This window comes from Aspergillus japonicus (genome assembly GCF_003184785.1).
Source record: "Aspergillus japonicus CBS 114.51 unplaced genomic scaffold BO86scaffold_16, whole genome shotgun sequence".
Classification (NCBI taxonomy): Eukaryota; Fungi; Ascomycota; class Eurotiomycetes; order Eurotiales; family Aspergillaceae; genus Aspergillus; species Aspergillus japonicus.
The window spans coordinates 360,982-380,143 of NW_020291653.1; the positions used below are offsets into that span (position 1 = coordinate 360,982).

Here is a 19,162-nt window from a genome sequence, read left to right on the forward strand (position 1 = left end):
ATGGTGAAACAATATACCAAACCCCTCCGTCCCCCGACCCCTTTACCCCTTCTGTCCTTTCTACTTTTGTCAAAACTTCTTACCTTGATGCCTCTTCTTCTTCTTGTTCTTCCTCTCCAGAACTTGGAATTCATTCCTCTCGATCTCTCAGGTTCCCCCGGTGTTTCGGCCAACTTCCCAATTGTATGTTGATTTCATGTATGATTTCGTCGTCCTCTAATGTGATCCCGTTAATGCCATCCATCCGTGGGTTATGTGAGTGAGTCAACTTCTCTGATCTCTTTGGGGGGGGTTCTTTTTTTCTTTTCTGCTTTTCTTTTGGCGTCTGGCCCTGTGTAGGAATGTCTCTGCGTCACGATCCTTCCCCAGCGATATTGTTGATTGTTGGACTGCGTATGATGTCATGTGACCGGTGCGGCGGCATATTTTGGGGCGGCAATGGCTGGATTTGTCTAGTAACTTGCTATCCATCCGTCCGGTCGGTATGGGTGAGTTGATCAGATCCCTCGCCAGTGCGGTACTGTGCTGTACAGTACCTTGTGTCTGTTTGTCCTGGTGGTCTAGTGCTGTGGGTGTACCCCCGGGTGTTGTGTCTATATCACGTGATCGACATGCGTGCTCTGGCAGTACGGTTGGCACGTCGAAGGGACAGGTGATGGCATACTCAGGACGTAACTATACGCTATTACTAGGTGGACAGGGTTGGTTACAACATGTTTACCCCCGTATATGCGGACCACATATTTGTCGTCTGCTTGCTCACGTAGATCGACGGGCACTGGCTCGTCGGCCTACATATATCCTACGGGACCGGGACGCGCTGTATACGAGAACCACCACTGGCAACTTCCGCGGTAGTAAAACTATACTGACCCCCTTCACGAGGCAAAGAAGAAAGACTAAGACAATGAAAGGGGCGGAAAGAGTTATTTAGATTGAATTGTAAACCATATACATAAAACAGTTTCCCCACACATAGATCATTCCTGGTCCCAGATAACCCAAAGGTGGCTCGAATGGGGACTGAACGTGTGCACCAAAAACACCTTGCTTGCGCCTTTTGTTCGGGATCGGTGAAGCTTAGGGAGGAAAGTTCCCGGTGAGGGATCGTCCAGTTCGGGGGGTGAAGTTACGCGGTGGTGGTTGGGTCCTCGGCAGGTTTATCCGTGTTTGCGCTGGTTGAGTCGGGGGCAGATTCCACGGGTTCCGGGTTAGCTGGGGGTTGTTGGGGTTCGGTTGGTGGTGGGTCTTGGGGTGCGGCAATGGTGCTGGGGGGCTGCGAATCCTGGGTCTCAGGTTCTTGGGGTTGGGGTTGGTTTGGAGGTTGCTGAGGCTCAGGTACAGATTCGGACTGTGGTGTTTCTGATGGGAGCTCAGGCGCAGGCACGGGAGGGGTGGATGGGGTAGGTGGTTCGGGGGCTTCGGGTTCAGGTTGCTGTTGCTGTTGCTGTTGTTGCTGTTGCTGCGGCTGCTCTTGAGGCGGTGATGGCTGCGGTGCTGGCGTAGGCGTTGCCTCCGAAGAAGCAACGGCAGCAGGCTTCTCTGGGCTGGGCTGCTTTTGCTCCTCAGGCACTTCGGTAGATGGTTGAGATTGGACCGGGGGCTCTGAAGGCTGCTCCGTGGATGTTGACTGGTCGGGTATTGGCTCGGCTGGCGGTTCAACCAATGTGTTCGCAGGCGGAGCCGCAGACTCAGCAGCAGAGGCTTCCGTGGCCTGCGATGCGGTTTGGTCAGTTGTCGAATTCTCAACCTGAGGCTGTTGTTGTTCAATAGCTGGCTGGTCCGCTTGCTCTTCTGCAGCAGCCGGGGCTGCAGCCGGAGCGGCAGCATCGTCTGGGATCTGTCCTGTAGTCTGCTCGGGCGTTTCAGAAGTTGGCTGAGGGCCTGATTGCTCAGAAGGTGGCTGAGAAGCCTGTTCTGCCTGATTAGGAGCAGCGGGCTGCTCCACGGGCCGCTCCAAAACCGAGTCGGTGACATCTGCAGATGCGTTGTTAACAGTAGTCGCCGCTGCGCTGGTGGTCTGAGGCGTATTTTCCGCGATTGGCTCTGTGACAGCAGGCTGATCAATTGAACGCATCTCAACCTCATTCGTTTGCTCACTCGGCTGAGCTGCTTCTGATGGTTGCTCCAGGCTTGCTTCCAACGAGGAGAGTAGATCGGACCCCTTAGTTTCAGTACCTTCTTCATTGGGTTGAGCGTCGGATGTCTGATTAACCATACGCTCAGGAGCTGATTGTTCAGAGTCGGGTTTGGGAGCAGTTTCCGGGAGGGCCCCGGAATCTTCCATGACTGTATCCTCATCGTGTTGGGGCTGCTCCGTCGGTTGCCCAACTGTCTCATTAGCACTTCCCGATGGCTCAACTATTGATGATTCCGGAGCAGTCTGTTCCGTACTTGCGGTGGTTGGGAGTGTCTCTGGGACTAGTGCCTGGGGTGTGTTTTGAGATGGTGACTGCGAGGCTGTCTTTGCACTTTCTTGAATCGTCTGTTCCTGTGAAACTGGTGCCTGCAGGGAAGGAGAGTTTATGCTTTGCTCCTGTTGAGGTGTGGCATCCGCCATCTCCACGTCCTCGAGTTGTGCTGAGGTTTCAATCGGCTTTTCGGTCAAAGCCGGCGTGGAGGTACCGAGAGATACTTCTGAAGGCTCGGAAGGAGCTGGTGGCATTACTGTAGGTTGTGAAGGCGTCTCAGAGACAGCAGCAGAAGGGGTTTCGAGAGCTGGTGGCTGCGGTTCAGCAACTGCCAGTGCCGGTGTTGGCAGGGGTTCCGGAGCAGCTGAGGGCTCAGTGCTTGTCGGTGGTACCGATGTTTCTGGTGTCTTTGCATCAAGCATGGACTCATCACCATCGTCACTCTCATCAGCCTCCTTGCCTTCCTCATCGTCATCGTCTTGGCCGGCTTGGTCAACGGACAACCTCGAGGGATCCGTGCCATCTTCCTTGTCTGCCGCACCATCAGCCCCCCCTACCCCATGCACCTGAGAAGCATCCGCACCGTCGCCAGGAGCGAACATGACCTTCTTTCTTCTTCCCTTTCCGACCCCCTTGGCCTTGCGTTTTGGAGGGGGAGGCCGCCTCTTCGGAGGTGTCATCACATTCACCGAACCGGCTTCCGCAACGACGACGCCCTCTGCGTTGACCACCCCAACACCTTCGATGACAGTTCCTGGAGCGGGGGCCTCCGGAGTGACCGTGACAGTGCTACTCGGAGCAGCGACCTGAGCGTCATCGGTAATCTCTCCCTCAATCTTATGTCCTTCTGGCACCCAAGCCTCATATATCGAAATGTTCCCTGTAGCCGGATCGACCTTTTTGAACCGAGTCCGCCTCATCGGGCCCGCACTAGATCCATCTGCGTTTGCAGACGTACCATACAGAGATGGCATCCCCGGGCGTCTCTTGGCAAGGAATTCCACCTCCACGGCCTCGAGATGCTTCGGGACGGACGTCCACTTGCGGGTCACAAAATTGCGTTCCGTGCTCTGGATCAAAGGTTGTTCCTCTCCATCTGTCGCCTCCTTCTCCTCGTCTTCAAATTCCTTCGAAGCTTGTCGGATATAGATGCAGCCTGCGCGGGCTGCACGCAGGAGCGCTCGACTCGCCGGGGTCAACAGGTGGCTGTCTCGGGGCATTGGGTGCTCGGGGATAGTGGGTCGCACTCCCGGACCTTGGGCGTCATTGGAGTCGGGCGCCTCGCTTTTAGGCTCTTGTGATACGGTCTGAGTCTGGCGCGTCCATCGTCGTACGGGGAGTCCTTCGAACACGTCGTGATCGACCTGACCCGTCCGGTTGCGGTTGGCGGCGTCACCGAATTGTCGCCCGGAGCGAGAGGATCTGAACTGCAGAGGGTCAATTCTAGGTTCATAGTAGATTGTGTCCCATTTCAACCGTTCTGTTCGAGCATTGGGACACGCGGAGTTGGTGCTAATCTCGGCATGGAAGCTGTCGGCGAGGAACTTACGGTAGGTGGCATCGTGAGCGTCTGATGCTGCTTGCTCACTCCCAGGCCTGGATGAAATGCACACTGTGAGGTCTGTCGCCCATCCACAAAATGCAGAGAGGATATGCGCCTGGTTGCACGAGACGAATAAGGAGAGCGTGACGGTGAATCCGAGGAGTGTTTGGGATGGGAATGGTTGATTGCTTGATTGATGGTCGCGATGCGACCGAAGGCGGCAACAGCAGACCCCCGGACCCACGTGACTGGGGCTGATGGCAGAATCCATTGATTTCCAATCAAACATTACGGACATTGAAGAAGTTGAAGTCGAAGTGGTTGGAGAGAGAAGAATGGTATTTTCAGAGAAGTTAGCATCGGTGCTACCTACAACGTACGCGGTGAGTCGGCTTTGATAAAATTACAAGAGCACCTCCAGTCTATCCAATCACTCCTTCATCGGCGGCGCAAGATATCAAGATCAATCCCCAGCAACTCCGTTCCTACGCCGGCAAATCAAGAATCGCATATATAATTTGTTTAGTCCCAGCTATGCCCCGGTCAGTAAGAATTGGACAAGCATGTCGAGGATATCCATCTTACCCAGTATCCTTCTGGCGAACAATGCCACCTTCGCTACCAGTTTGCTTGCCCTGGTTTCCCGGTTAGCTGGGACTTCGATGTGAATATCCCCCAAGAGTACTCACTGTCTCCTGACCCTCGACAACCAGTTTGTCCATCTGGTAGAACTGGCTGATCACGGTTTGACGCTGGATTGTATGTTAGTTTCAATCTTCAGTAAAACCGGCGAAGTGCCTTGGAGCAGCGATGCTGGGCCCGAGAAACCCCGAAGCCATGACACCCGCCTGGTATGACTAACCTTCAGCATCCGCAGGTTCTGGATTCCATCCTGGATCAATTCTTGTATCCGTCTATCTTCCGTCTCCTTCTGATGCTCGCGGAAGGCATCCGCTGTGCGCCGGCGGGCGTACTCGCGGAAGTTGTAGTTCGAGAACTGGGAGGACTGACGCAACAATGAACGGAACTACACGAGTAAGCATGGGCGATCAGTCTCCAAGTTCTAGCTGGCCACAGGACATAATCCGGCTCTCCATGAACAACAAAGGAAACATACCAAGGAGCGGACCTGGAAGGCCGTATCGCGCCCGATCGTAGGGACAGACATGATGATAGGGCTTTAGATAAGAGTGGAGAGGGGTGGTTTTAGAATAAGATAGTTGAACGAGGAAGGATGAAGTGAAGAGAATCGCTGAGATGGATGATGCCTGAAAGACCCAAATGCGGCTATCTCCGAGCACGTCTTTTCCGAAATGCTGGACTGCGAAGTGTCTAGAAGAAACGAACTCAAGTCAGTATGTGGCGAGCCATTCCAAACCGACCGTGATCAGTGAGCCAATATCACTCAGAGCGTCTGGAGTAGCGAGGATTGTCGGATAGAGGGGTAAAGTTACCTGAGAACCAGCGCAAGTCGAAGTGGCGTCGGAAGAGACGCTGTTCGGAGCAAGTAAACCAAAGACCGGGTCACGTTTTTAGTCCTGAGGAGACTTCACAGGTGTTCAGTTCAGCACACAATGAACTAAACGAGACACAACAGGTAGGCTCAATTATAAAATGGGAAGGGTGAGGCCAAAGGAGGAGGAGGCGCGGAGAGAAAAGGCAGGGAACAATTAATGGAGAATCTCGGGAAATTCTTTTGGTGTTCGGCGGAGGTTGCGATGACGGAGTTAGTCGCCCGCCCGGCCTTCCTCCACGGGGTCTCCGCCGCCTTCAAGCTTCCCCCCTCGTCCTCCTCCACCAAAACAACCAGCGCCTGTCATATCCAAAAGAAACTCCTGATCGGCGCTCTGATCTTCTATCTGGCTCACATCTGATCTTCTATATCTACTGCTTGTAACCCAATGGCGCAGATCCCGACCCCTCCGGCTTCCCGCCATGGTTCACCCTCCACGGAACATGACTCCAATGAAGAGAAGCCTGAACAGCAACTGGATCATCTGCAGATGCTGGACGATTTGCTGGAGCGGTACCTTCACCTTTTAGATCAGCATCAACAATTGCAAGCCGATTTGGGTGCCCGACTGTCCTCAGTATGTTTGCGACTGTGCATGGCGCTACCACACGTCGCTGGCAGACAATCGCTAAGATTCACCAGGGGTTCATTTCCCTCGCGCATGCAAACTTTGTTTGTTCAACTGGGCGCAGATACGGAGCAGATTACTACGATGAGCGCATGAAGGCGACAAGGAGAGTGTGAGTCCCAACACACCTGGGTTTCTCCGAGAGTGCCCTCCTGTCTAGCAGAACGCCTAACCAATCAATATATCGCACCTATACAGGAACCTACAAGAAGCGGCCTCCCACTCAGCCTCGGGGGCCGACTCGACTTCCAAAGAAGAAACTCGGAAGAAGACTCCCTCAACAGGCGGGTTCCAGCATAACTTCGCAATCGAATCCGTTACTGTCGAGCAGCCCAATGAGCGATCCAACACAGACGACGAAAGTGAATCCTCTTCAACGGAAGGTACTGCAAATGCAGAAGACGATGGGTCCAAGGACATCGGAGAAAGCACAAACCAAGCTGCTGCCTCAGGAATCGCTGCGGATACTCCTCTAGCAGGGGTGGAGACAGATACGAAGTCGAAGAAGGCGAAGAAGCGTTTTCGGTCGTCGGATCCGATCTACTGGTACGGGATCTTGGTGCCCCTTTCTTTGCGTAGCGCGCAGGAGTCCTTCACCGGAGCTGTCGAGGGCCAGGTCTCGGAACTGGCCAATGTTGTTGTTGAGATGCGCGCGGTGGAGCAGCAGATTAAGAAGGTAAGAAGTGCGATAGGCCAAGAATAAGTGAAGATGTCCTCGCAGACATAGCCGCAGCACGAACATCGGAAGATGGAGTCTTTGTATATGAACCAGCGAGCTATGGACATGTTCTTAATGAGCTCTAGAAGACCTCAGCTCCACCTTCAATCAATTCTTCGGGATTGTAGAGACATTGTCGGATCTCGCCGGTTGTCAGTCCTGTAGACAGAGCCGATCTATTTTTGTAAAATGGTTGATGGAGTCAAATGGACCCAGGTCCCAGGATAATGAGATGATAGCGTTGTGAACTTGTGAAGGATGCTAGAGCTAGAACTAGAACTAGACTATGAACCACTTCTAGGGATAGGCATAGAGGAAAAGGGGGATCAAAAGAGAGAGGGCGAAAGAGAAGAGAAAGACTTGCTTGTAGCCTGAGGTTCTCTTTTTTTCGGCCTGTTTCATCTCCGCCTGCCTCCGTCCCTCTCTCTTCTTCTCCTGCTGCCTTCTACTCCGTACTTCTTCTGCTTCTTCTTCCTCCTCCTCCTCCTCATCATCCATCATATCCATCCTCCACTCGGTTTAGTCCCGCAATAAATGAAAAAAGAAAAAAAAAAGAGGAGACTGGAACTATTCTTATCCATTCTCCTGCATCTTTCCCGCGTGGCAGGTCCCTCATATGATCTTTGCCAGCCAGAACAATAAACCATACGTACCATCATAACAGAGGCTGTTAAGCGATAAACTCTGTTTTATTCATTTTAATGGCTTCGGTACCTCGCTAACCTCAAACTGGCCTTGTGCCCGAGCGACTATCCTGGCGAGAATGGCCTAAGAATCCCGACTAGCCCTTGTTTTGATTATTGTTATTATAATCGTGATAATGATAATGGTTATTACAGTATGATGCTGATCCATGGATTGGAGCCGTCAGCACTACCGCTGGAAGGACATGACCACATCATTGCACGAATCACCCGCGGTGCACACGTCGCTTGACTCGCTTCATGAATTCCCGGTGGAACTCTCCCCATTCTCTGCCCACTGAGGAGTGAATGCGATTCGTGATTCTCGCCTCCGACGCCCGTGTTTCCGGTTGCTCGTTCGGCACCATCATTGGACCTTCACCCATGGATGGACTTCATCACTGGTTTCATGTTGAAGTTCCAGGGCCGCAATGCCGCTCTCCAGCAAGTGGCACTTTTGCTCAAGCTGAGACTCTAGTGTCAACCGCCATGCTCTTTGGTCCCTCTGCGAGTCTTGGGTGTGCCCCGCCCGCCCAATGGCCGCTCGCCGTCCCTTGTATTTCCTCCATTATGGGTCTTAGCTGCGGTCCCTTAGCTCCTCCCGTTTACTCAGGATCTCAATTTCTGGCCTGTCTATGGTCCTTGCCGTCTCGCCTATTCGACTTCCCCGGTCAAAATGACCGCCATATGCATAATCTTGCGACTCTTGGGGTCTCCATAATCCAGCAGCCGTTTGCATTGTGTGTGCAAGATTATCTGCAAGCGAGGGGAAGGGGAAAAAAGTAAATTGAAACAAAGAAATACCATCGATTCCATATCAATTGATCATCCCCGCGGGTGTCGATTTGTTGCGTCCGGCGCATCTCCATGAAACGAGGCACCACCCACTCTGGGAAGTGAGAACAACTACGGCATATTTGCGGCGGTTAGACTATCTTGAAGCCTAGTAGCAGTTTAGCAGGACATCCGGTGCTCCTAAGGACCGAATCCCTTCCGTCACAAACGACCTCCCGTGCCTATCTCCGCGCTATCGCTTTGGCTCCAACTCCACCTAGACTTGAACGGGTGTGACTCCCAAACGTTTGCGCCGGCGCACCCTGCTTTGAGTCCAGTCCCTGGGCAAAGCACGGAAATGAAATGTCTTTAGTATCAACCTCCGACTTTTAGGTTTGCTGGGTTTCCGGAAGCCCCTGGGCCTGACTTTCCGTCCGTGTGAGGCGTTATCGCCCAAAGACCTGCTTGCCGTCTATACACGCGCGGGGGGTTGTTTTCTTCTCTTTTTACTTCGTACTGTCCAGTCGTCCGCTCTTTTCTCTTGGGGGTAAGGGCTAGAGGCTCCTTCGATCCCTTTGGACGGTTCTTCTTTTCTTTGTGGGAGATTCTGTAAGTTCCTATTTCGTGTCTTAGATGAATCATGATGAAGGCTTGCTGAGTTTCAATTTCTGCTCTATGCGCTCAGGGGCTTGGTGACCAGCCGGGGCTTCTTCTTAGACTTTGCAAGTCTTATACTATGTTCTTGTGACTTTGAGTCTTTGACTGCTTCTTCCTTCATTTTTTTCGAGTAAGACCTGTTTCTTGTGGTATGCACCCTCGATCGTCTCGCTGTTTACGATGTGCACCAACCGACTTGCAACATTGAACTTACTTGTCCCCTCTAGAGGCATTGAGTGCCCTTACGATCATTCACCACATCCACCTTCCTTTGAAATTCCAAGACTGTTGTCATCAGGCAACGGACAAACGCGACTTATCAAACTCCTATCAGTCTCGCCCACTCAACGTGTCTGCAATCGCTCGCTTATCAACGCCGCGGTTGAGTTACCTTTCGTCAACGATCAATTGCCAGCAGCGAAGCGGTACCAGCTCTTGTTCTATGCGCTAGCAAGGATCGAACTCACTCACCGCGACATCATATCGCGTTGCTGCAGTTATCACCTCCTGTTCCACGCTAACACATGGAACCTAACCCAGAGGATACGGGCTCTGAGCCCGTAGAGAGAAAAGGATCAGTACGACGAGCAAGGGAGATGCTGAAAGCTGGAAAACGTCCCGAGCCAGCTCCAGAACCAGTGTCGACTTTCAGGACCAATCCGGCTCATCTGACACAATGGCCCCTACCCAACGATGGCCTTCAGCAGATCGACGTAGCCAATGCCCACGCGCGACTACTAGTTCCTAAAGGTCCTCCACCACAGCGACCCCCACGGCCCGACTGCCCTTCGCCTTCTGTGTACTCAGAAAGAAGCGTTGACGTCGTACCTAGCCCGCTAAACATCAAACGGCCTGTTCCGTCTTTCTCGCAACCTCTCCCGATTCAACATGCTTCGCGACCAGCAATCAGAATTCCAATCCCTCCTAGCCCAAGCACTCTTGCAGGTTCGACGCCCCGGGCATCCATTGCTACCGAGGACCTATTCAGACAGTCGGGAGTTTCGTCAGTCGGTACAATTTCTCTTACTGACCTGCCGGGGACGGCTCATTCATCACCCACGGAGCATGTTGCTTCTTCGGAATTTCCGCTGAAAAAAGCGGGTGGCCTTGCTCCGCCGATGCCAGCTGCTCGACCAACTGATAATCGTGGTTCCTCCGTCTCACCGATTCCTGAGGAATTGCCCGATAGCCCCACGATCTCAAGAGAGCTTCACGCGCCAAGTCGACCATATCCTCCCAGTTGGTGCTCTGGACCGGCTGAGTCGGAGATATTAGGTACTTACCTGGAAGGCGACTCCGATGATAGTGAATCACAGCATTCTTTGCAGGTAGCCGCCCCTGCCCTTCTGAGGCAGGCAAGTATTGGAACCCGTGGAAAGCCTGCATTGCGCACAATCCAGAAACCCAGTACAAACTCGCCTGTACCGCCATCGGAGAAGACCCCGGTGTCTGCCAGACCAACTACGGCCGATACTGCGGCCACGGCGGCGGTTTTGAAAGAGATAGCTGCTGGAAGAGAGCGGAACGACAGCATGTCAACAGTATCGTCTGGCTCGACACATTTCGGGACGGAGAAAGCGCCAATTATGCTGGATCTGAGTGCTGAACATCCCGCTCTGGCTCGCCCCTACGATAACAATGCGGCCCTGAGGAAAGAGGTTGGAGGGCTCCCGAAGGCAGCGCCGACAATAAGCGAAACTAGGCCAATGGGCCGTCGACCTCCTCGATTGAATATGACCGCTGTTCGTGATGCAGAGGCACGTGGAAGTCTAACAAGCTTACCTGATTTGATTCGCCGAGCGACCAAACTCGCGTCTAATCTCGAGCATGGCCGAACTGCAAGCAGAAACGACTTACTCAATGGAGGCAACCCTCGTTTTCGTAAGTGGCCTGGTCGTGTCTGATCATTATATCACAGAATGCTGATACGATAAACAGATCAGAGACGTAACTCGGGATCAATCCAGAGCATTCTAGCATCTTTCCCACCCCCTGCTGCGGTACAGGACGGTGCTCACTCATCCTGGCCTTTCTTTTTTCGAAGGTCCACGCTACATCAAATCCACTCCAACGAGCCCCCCAAAGAAGTGGACCAGGAAAAAGCCCAACCAAAGCAGGCCCGCCGCTGCTGTGGCATGCCCCCATGGCTTTTCGGACTTGTCTGTGTTATTATCATCGTCATCATCTTGGCCGCTGTTCTAATCCCTGTTTGCTTGGTCGTTCTCAAGCACAAGTCGAGCGGGTCTGACTGTGCGAAGACAACACCGTGTGAGAATGGCGGTGTCAGTGTTTCGAGCGGCAATGTCTGCTCCTGTGTCTGCGCCAATGGGTTTACAGGCAGTCGTTGCGCAACTGCCGGCGATGCCAGCTGTGTTACAGCCAAGATCAACAACAAGAGTGCCACCATGGGTAGTGATCTTCCAGACTTATTTGAAGGTGCCCAGCAGAATTACAGCATCTCACTGGATGAGACGACTATCATGGCGTTGTTCAGCCAGAACAATGTCTCGTGCACGACCGAGAATAGCCTGGTGTCCTTCTCCGGCATTTCGACGAGCAGCAGCAGTAGTAAATCCCGCCGTGCTTTCCTTCCCTGGTATGACCTGACGGAATCCTCCAACTCCAACCCACTGCCCTTTGCCTACGAACAACCACCGCCGACCTCGGCCACGCCGAACCTGCCCACGCAAGTCCTTGCTGCCCGTGCCTCGATTGCTACAGAGAACGGGATCATCTTCGATGACACCCCACCGACCACTACCGGACAAGCTGCGACGGACACCGCCACCGCCACAGCAGCAACAGCCACTCATGCAGCGACTGCCACGGATGTCCGCCATCCCGGATCCCAAACGACCTCGACGGTGACAGCAGCAGCAAGTTCCTCGCCCACGTCCACGGCGGCTGCGTCTTCATCCTCCAATTCAACCACGGTGATCACAAGCAAAGCCCTGACCTTCGCTCGCATCTCGGTCCTGTACATTTTCCAGGAGACCGGCACCCTCTCGGCTGCCACGTTCGCGGGGAACGACCTGCAGCTGTACCTGACGAATGTGTATACCGAGGAGTCGAAACACATCCACGCCATTGACCTGGCTCCCGCCGGCGTGAAGGGGAATTTCACTCTGAACTTCGATCAGTACCAAATCACCTTGCCGAATGGGAACGTGGTCGGAGGATGACACTGGTGTGTGAACGTTTAGTGGTTCAATCCTTTTTGCGCAATCCATCATAATATCAAACCCACTTGTACTCCTAGCACTAGCACTCGCGCTCGCAATGTCAATAAACCTGCCCGACCCAAACCAACTCTTTTGAAGCTCAAGTATAAAGCCTAGTTGGGGAGTAGTAGAGTATCTGAGAAGTTGTTCTTGTGTGTTCCCTACCCTAGCCCATCAATACAGATTAGGAGCAGTTTTCCTAAGAAGGATCATTCATAATAGTGAAGGCAGGTATCAACTGACCTACCCCGTCACATATGCCCATATCTGGAACGATTCGAGTAACAAAGAAAATTCCTTATGTACAGTAGACCAACGCAACCCCCCCCCGAAAACTCCAACCTGCATGCATGCAACAAAACAAGAAACCCGAGGTTTCCCGCAACCAAGGCTCAAGTATACACAAGCACCAAAAAGCAAAACAGACGCGTCAAGATCCTACAGTTTCATCTCAACACCCGCAGGACAAAAACTAGGTGAAGAGCGACGCGTTCGGCGCCAAGCCCTCGTAGGGCGAATAGTCCTCGACCAGCCAGTCGAGCCGGGCGCGACGCTCATCGAGGATCATCCCCTCGGCCTCCCAGCGCTTGCGCGCGAGGATCTTCTGCTGCACCAGGCTTGCGCTGCTGCTGCTGCTGCTGCCGCGAAGGGGGAGCCACGATGACCACGATGACGAAGACGATGTGCGTTGGTGGGCGGCCTTCTCGACGGCCTCGTCTTCCTCCTGCTCGGCGCGGGCGATGAGCTGGTTGACCATGGTCTTCCAGTTGGCGAGGCCGACGCGGAGGCAGTCGGCGCAGCGGGCGTTGGCGACGGGCTCGGGGTCGGAGCCGGAGCCGGCGGCGGCCAGCTCGAGCAGGGTGGCCTCGGCCATGTCGACGGCGTCGCGGGTCCAGGCGAGGCCGGATTCCTGGGAGGAGGAGGCGAAGAGGATCTCGCCGATGTAGGTCATGAGGGCGGCCTGGTCGCAGACGGTGGCGGGGGTGCGGGCGGGCGGGGCGTCGCCGGTGGGCGGCGGGGGCGGGTAGGCGGCGGGCCGCAGGGTGGTCTGCAGTTTGTTGAAGAAGGAGCGGAAGGGGTCCGGGGAGCGGGGCAGGGTCGGGGTGTAGGCGGTGGTGGGCTCGCCGACGCCCGCGGGGATGGAGCGGCGGGCCTTGAGCACGGAGGTGAAGATCGAGAGCGCGGCCGGGAGGTGGCCCTGGCGCGCCTGGTGGACGGCCTGCGCCGTCGACACGCGCAGGATGTTCTCGGACGGGAAGTGCTGGCCGTCGTTGCGGAGGATGCCGGTCTGCGGGTCCACGATCTGCTGATGGTCGTTGCTGGACGAAGTGCTGCCGGAGACCGCGATGTCCATCGCCCACTGGTACACCTCATCCGCGGTGGCGGCCAGGCCCTTGTAGGCGAGCCAGTCCGCGTACGCGAGCGCCGCCTCGACCTTCTGGCCCGTGGTGAAGCCGCGCGTCGTGAGGATCTTCACGTAGAAGGACTGCGGCGGCGGGGAGGCGGGCTCGCAGTCCGCCTCGTGGAGGACCTTCTTCTGCTTCGTGGGCATGGGCTTCGGCCGCGGGTTGGACGGCCCGACGACGTACTCGGCCGGCGCCGAGATCAGCTGCTTGCGATCCGTCATCCAGCCTTCGAGGGACTCGGCCGCCTTGGCGGCGCCCATCAGCGCCTGGTAGTAGCCCCGTCGCCACGGCTCGCTCTTGGCCGTGATGTCGAAGCCCGTTTTCCCAACCCCGTCCACCAGGAATCCGCCCTCGGCTTGGTCCACGATGCCCTTGCCTTCGCCTTCCGGATCCTCGAGCTGCTCCAGCAGGTCCCGCAGGAAACTCCGGACCATGGCCCAGTCGGTCATGAGCTTGCCGATCTTCTCCGGGTTCTGGTGCGCTTGCGCGGACCGCAGTCGCCAGCGGTTCTTCCACGACCATTCGTCCGGCGTGGGCCACTGGTGTTCGAGCTCGGCTTGGTTAACGCCGATTTGGACCACATTGAACAGGAGGAGGATGGCGGTGAATGAGAGGGCGAGCTTGAGGCTGCCGGAGATGCGTCGGCGGTAATAGTTGCGGCTCTCGGTGGAGATGAGACGGGCAACATGCCGGCGGAGGTGGATGGACAACGGGGGAAGAGGGAGGCTGGTGGAGGTGGGCGTGAGGAAGTCGAGTTGAGGGCGACTGGGCGGCGGGGCTAGAACGAGCTGTCGCGAAGTCTGTGTAAATGGTCGTCGAATGACGTGATGAGAGCTGTGTGGCACGGGCAATCGCAGCGGGCGATTGAAGCCCGCTATTCGAGAGACGGACATGCGAGGAGGAAACATCCTCAGGGATTGGAGTTGTGACAAATAATTGTGTTGCTGAAGGAGGAGGAATCCTTGAACTGTGGAGATTGAAGGTTGAAAGACGGAAGAGCCCATCAGGTGCTGGTGTTTCGCGTGTTTGCATTTCTGTCTCAATCGGGCTTAGTTTGGTGACTTTCACCCGCCGTCTTCAAAAGCAATTGAGCAGTTGAGCATAAATACGGAGTAGCATAGTTACTATGGGGGAATCAATAATAATATTCAAAGTCAATAATCTCTATAGACAATGGTCCTTCTAAATCACCCTGGATCTCACAAGCCCTGCCTGTATTCCACATGATACCCTGATACAAGAAAAATAAATCACAAAAGTTTTCCGAAAGCGCCTACGCTAAGCTAATTTAGTTACGGTCAAAGTAGCCCTCGCTCTCGAGCATGAGGATGATCTCGTGCACAATGCTGCGAACGCTCTGCTTGGAAACGTCGACGGTGAGATCGGCGTTGGAGGGAGCCTCATAGGGGTCGTCGACACCAGTGAAGCCCTTGATCTCGCCGCGGCGAGCCTTGGCGTAGATACCGCGCTTGTCGGTCTTCTCGCAGTGCTCGAGAGGGGTGGCGACGTGAACAAGGAAGAAGTTACCACCACCCTGGGTGACGGCGTCACGGGCGGCCTTGCGGGACTCCTCGTAGGGAGCGATGGGGGCCGCGATAACGGCAGCACCGGCGCGGGTCAGCTCACCGGCAACGAAAGCAATGCGCTGGATGTTGGTGTGGCGGTCCTCGCGGCTGAAGCCCAGCTCGGAGGAGAGCTCGTGGCGGACGGTGTCACCGAGCAGCAGGGTGACGGAGCGACCGCTCTGCTGGTTCAGGGTGACCTGAAGAGCACGAGCAATGGCGTCCTTGCCGGAGTTCATGTAACCGGTAAGGAAGATAGTGAAACCCTGGCTGAAGCGGGGAGGGTTGGACTCGCGCAGGATCTTGACAACCTCGGGGTAGGAGAACCACTCGGGGATGTGGGCACCGGTACGCAGGCGGTTGCGGAGCTCAGTGCCGGAGATGTCGAGGGTCTTGACGCCAGCGGGAACCTCGTCCTTGGGACGGTACTCATCGGTGTCGGGCAGGTAGGTGACCTGCTGGAACTCGACGACCTCGATACCAAGCTCGTCCTTGTACTTCTCGACGGCGTGCTGCGCATCGTAGGGGCCGTAGAACTCCTGGCCCTTGGAGTTCTTACCAGGACCAGCGTGGTCACGGCCGACGATGAAGTGAGTGGCACCGTGGTTCTTACGGATGATGGCGTGCCAGATGGCCTCACGGGGACCACCCATACGCATGGCCAAGGGCAGGAGACCGAGAACGGCCATGCCGTTGGGGTAGCGGGGGAGGAGAGCCTGGTAGGCACGGACACGGGTGAAGTGGTCAATGTCACCGGGCTTGGTCAGACCGACGACGGGGTGGATCAGGACATTGGCCTGACGGGCACGAGCAGCGCGGACAGTCAGTTCACGGTGAGCTCTGTGCATGGGGTTTCTGAAGGAGCGTTAGTCGGGTCCTGGGGCAAGGAGGACGGAGTCTAGATCAGCCACACATACCTAGTCTGGAAAGCGACAACTCGGGTCCAGCCGAGCTTGTCAAAGTGGACGCGCAATTCCGCGGGAGTGTCTGGATGCTAGGTCAGTCTGGCGCTCTGCTTTATTGTTTCAGATACCCGCGCACGGATGGTGATGACGACGTACAGCGAAGACCGACATAGTCGTAGTGGTTGAGCTTGTTGACAGCCTCGAGCTTTCCACCAATGTAGAATTCCTGGACCTTGGTGTTCAGGTACTTGATGGCAGGGTGCTCCTCATCACCGCCAAAGACCAGCTTGGCTTCCTTCGTCCTAGATCAGGGGTAAAAGCGCACTGGTTAGCTCAACCGTCCAACCGCGTCATCAAGACCCACTATCTGCAAGTCTCCGGCACTCTGTAACGCCCGCTTGCCGTAGACCGACGGAACGCCAAGCGATGCCACTCCCGCTTCAACTTGGTTTTGAAACGTCGATCAGGCCATGGCGAGCACCGGGGAACTTTTTTTTTTTTGTGTCACACGTCCACAAGACAGTAACTGGGTATTGACTCACTTGTCAGGGCGGTAGATGTCCTCAATGGTCAGGATGGCCAGATTGCGGTCGTCACGGAAATCACGAAGGGTGACACGAGCGCCGGCCTTAAGCTTGAGGTCGTCGATGGTTTGCTGGGAGGCATCGAGGGTAATGGGCATGGAGAAGACGTTGCCATCGGCGAGGCGGCAGTTCTCGCAAACACTAGAGAGCGGAGATGACGATCAGCACACTGCTCGCATCTCTTCCAATGTCTTCCCAACAACTTCACAACTTCGACACCAAGTTTTGTTGAATGAAGCGCTTGATTTTGTAGCATGGTAAATGCGATGCAATGGTAACATACCCGTCGAAGTCCTTCTGGGTCATGAAACCTGGGTTCAAGTTAGCCTGCGAATGGTTCGCAATCCAACGGTAGCAATTGGATCTGGAGGGACCTGGAGGGACCTGGAGTGTCCGACTAACCCTCAAGAGGACTGAAACCACCGTTCATGATGAGTTCCAGATCGCAGAGCTGGCGCTCAGTGAGGGAGATGGCGGGGAGAATCTCGGCCTCGGCGGCCAACTGGTCGTGGCGGGGAGCATCGCGGGCGAGAAGGTCCTTAAGGACACCACCGTGAGGAGAGTTGGCCATGGTGTATGGAGGGAATGTGAGGAGGGGAAAGGAGGATGTAAGAGGGAGAGGAGGAAAAAAAGGGAACTCCGAATGGGGGGAGGGGGAGGAAGAGGAGTTTATAAATTGGAGAGGAGGGGCAGGAAGAAAAAGGGAAGGGAATGGATGGAGGGGGAACAAGTAAAAAAGCAAGAGAGAGAGAGAGAGAGAGAGGGGGGGGGGACTAAGTTACTAAGTAAATGCCCGCGGAGATAAACTGGCCCTACGACTACTACTACTACTACTACTACTAATACTACTAATACTACTACTACTACTAAAACAACCTGGTTGAACAAGACCAAGGAAATTCTTCTATGGGATGGTAGACTAAAAATGGCCAGACAATCGAGAAATCCAGGCTTCGTCAGATGGTGGAGCAACGCGACTCTTGGTTCGGGGAGGGTCTACGTATGTTATCCTCGTCACTTGTGTCAATTGCAAACTGTAAACTGTAGAATGGATGGATGTACCTGACTTTCTTTCTTTTTTTTTTTTTTTTTTTTTGCCTTCGTCTTGCCCCTCAGTCGTACGGATGTCTGCCTCCGATTGCGCCATTCCAGGCTTTGAGCATGCTATGCTTGTACCCTTATTTCTAGCCTGCTTCTAGAAGACCATCTTTGGTTGCTTGAGCATCTCTGAACTATACGAAGTATCAATCAATCAATTCCGTCCATCTATGACTTCCTCTTCTTCCCCACAAACACCCCCTGATTGCTCCAAGACACGAGTCCCTCGAAGATCCGAGCAAAGAAAAGCACCAGCGTCGTCGTCATCGTGCACCTCCAGTATCAGCCACATAATCTCCCACGACGGCAATCCGAGGCAAGCATGGCAGACCATTCAACCCGCAAAAAGCCATGATTTTCAGGGGGAGGTCAACATTAACATGAGTACACGTAGTAATAGATGTGTCGGGGAAAGCGCCCCAGCATCCCGACTGAATAATCCTCATGCAGCTGTTAAAGCCGAGATGAAACGAAGTTGGGATGAGCCTCTCCGATCGGCGGATCGGCTCAGGCATTCGTTACTCAAGTTGAACCCCTTCCCCGTCTCCGATCCCAGGCACGGTGGGTCACGTGGGTATCCAGACACAATCACGACATCCCCAGTCCGGCTTGCGTGATCGCTGACGCCATCTGGGGAGGAGGGGCTGATCTTGGCATGTTGCCGCTCAGGTGACCCGCTTGCCCTAACCTTTGCTTGTATTCAACACCACATTATAGTCGAGCATTCATGAAAGAACTATTCGCCAAGAGTCGAATATCATGCGCAAGGACTCGAATCCATGGTCATGGGTGCCGGGAAGCATTACTGGGCGGATTCATCTCTAGACGCCGAGACTAGGGTCGGCAGCCTCCCGAGTTTCGAGAAATGATGCGATACCGAGCATTTATTTCGACAGGGTAGCACATAGACCCTGCCGGGACAGGTGGTTCGTTCAAACCACCCCCCAGGTGACCTGGATGCGCTTGAGCCTTGCGGCCCGCAGATGGAACTGTCCATGACTCCATCGCGTCCTGATAGAGGTTCGTGGCTGCCTAGTTCAGGGTCTCAGGGTCCATCGCGGCACAGTACACGGCTGACATCTGGAAACCTGAGACGCGCCACACAGATCTGGTAGTGTTGCAATCTGAAAACTAAACCAATTCATTTGGTTGAGAGTGGGTGGTAGACATGCCGCAGCTCTTAGACTACGTACGGCCTAGATGCCGCCGCTGCCATGGGTTAGCAGTAAATGGGATGTAGTACGTAGCATCATGAGATCTGGCTGGACTCGCAAGCATCGTCTCCGTACCTTAGAAGTCATCTCGAAGTCATGGTCCAGCAACAGGGTCGTTCGTTGTGGCTTGACACGATTGTTGTACAGTGGATACAAGTATACGTCACCCCAGAAGAGCTAGACCCTCCTGTATATGGTTAGGGAGTCTGGACAAAAGCCTTAATTTAACCTCCGTTTATCACGTA

General features: G+C 54.7%; 7 protein-coding genes across 7 annotated transcripts; 3 read left to right on the forward strand and 4 right to left on the reverse strand.

Moving 5' to 3' along the window:
- Nucleotides 1–968: 968 nt before the first annotated feature.
- On the reverse strand, nucleotides 969–4,130 carry BO86DRAFT_388304 (uncharacterized protein). The gene is made up of 2 exons (XM_025671820.1): nucleotides 3,961–4,130; nucleotides 969–3,838 (listed from the first exon to the last, which is right to left on the reverse strand). Exons 1-2 carry the CDS (start codon nucleotides 3,970–3,972, stop codon nucleotides 1,130–1,132), a joined length of 2,721 nt encoding a protein of 906 aa, XP_025528986.1. The 5' UTR covers nucleotides 3,973–4,130; the 3' UTR covers nucleotides 969–1,129.
- Nucleotides 4,131–4,503: 373 nt separating this feature from the next.
- On the reverse strand, nucleotides 4,504–5,300 carry BO86DRAFT_61096 (LYR motif-containing protein). The gene is made up of 4 exons (XM_025677502.1): nucleotides 5,072–5,300; nucleotides 4,817–4,981; nucleotides 4,644–4,706; nucleotides 4,504–4,589 (listed from the first exon to the last, which is right to left on the reverse strand). Exons 1-4 carry the CDS (start codon nucleotides 5,120–5,122, stop codon nucleotides 4,536–4,538), a joined length of 333 nt encoding a protein of 110 aa, XP_025528987.1. The 5' UTR covers nucleotides 5,123–5,300; the 3' UTR covers nucleotides 4,504–4,535.
- A 450-nt stretch (nucleotides 5,301–5,750) lies between these two features.
- On the forward strand, nucleotides 5,751–6,876 carry BO86DRAFT_388307 (uncharacterized protein). Its single transcript, XM_025671821.1, has 3 exons — nucleotides 5,751–6,044; nucleotides 6,110–6,207; nucleotides 6,294–6,876. The coding sequence occupies exons 1-3, from the start codon at nucleotides 5,856–5,858 to the stop codon at nucleotides 6,796–6,798; spliced, it is 792 nt and encodes a 263-aa protein (XP_025528988.1). The 5' UTR covers nucleotides 5,751–5,855; the 3' UTR covers nucleotides 6,799–6,876.
- Nucleotides 6,877–7,563: 687 nt separating this feature from the next.
- BO86DRAFT_61111 (uncharacterized protein) lies at nucleotides 7,564–8,464 on the forward strand. The gene has a single exon (XM_025677503.1). The coding sequence runs from the start codon at nucleotides 7,806–7,808 to the stop codon at nucleotides 8,280–8,282; it is 477 nt and encodes a 158-aa protein (XP_025528989.1). The 5' UTR covers nucleotides 7,564–7,805; the 3' UTR covers nucleotides 8,283–8,464.
- A 1,059-nt stretch (nucleotides 8,465–9,523) lies between these two features.
- Nucleotides 9,524–12,109, forward strand: BO86DRAFT_398464 (uncharacterized protein; the record flags this gene model as incomplete). Its single annotated transcript, XM_025673558.1, has 2 exons — nucleotides 9,524–10,808; nucleotides 10,866–12,109. 2 exons carry the CDS (start codon nucleotides 9,524–9,526, stop codon nucleotides 12,107–12,109), a joined length of 2,529 nt encoding a protein of 842 aa, XP_025528990.1.
- Nucleotides 12,110–12,396: 287 nt separating this feature from the next.
- On the reverse strand, nucleotides 12,397–14,519 carry BO86DRAFT_336473 (uncharacterized protein). Its single transcript, XM_025668914.1, has 2 exons — nucleotides 12,829–14,519; nucleotides 12,397–12,774 (listed from the first exon to the last, which is right to left on the reverse strand). The coding sequence occupies exons 1-2, from the start codon at nucleotides 14,460–14,462 to the stop codon at nucleotides 12,621–12,623; spliced, it is 1,788 nt and encodes a 595-aa protein (XP_025528991.1). The 5' UTR covers nucleotides 14,463–14,519; the 3' UTR covers nucleotides 12,397–12,620.
- A 156-nt stretch (nucleotides 14,520–14,675) lies between these two features.
- On the reverse strand, nucleotides 14,676–16,893 carry sC (sulfate adenylyltransferase). Its single transcript, XM_025677504.1, has 4 exons — nucleotides 16,564–16,893; nucleotides 16,178–16,323; nucleotides 16,034–16,103; nucleotides 14,676–15,971 (listed from the first exon to the last, which is right to left on the reverse strand). The coding sequence occupies exons 1-4, from the start codon at nucleotides 16,701–16,703 to the stop codon at nucleotides 14,843–14,845; spliced, it is 1,485 nt and encodes a 494-aa protein (XP_025528992.1). The 5' UTR covers nucleotides 16,704–16,893; the 3' UTR covers nucleotides 14,676–14,842.
- Nucleotides 16,894–19,162: the final 2,269 nt, after the last annotated feature.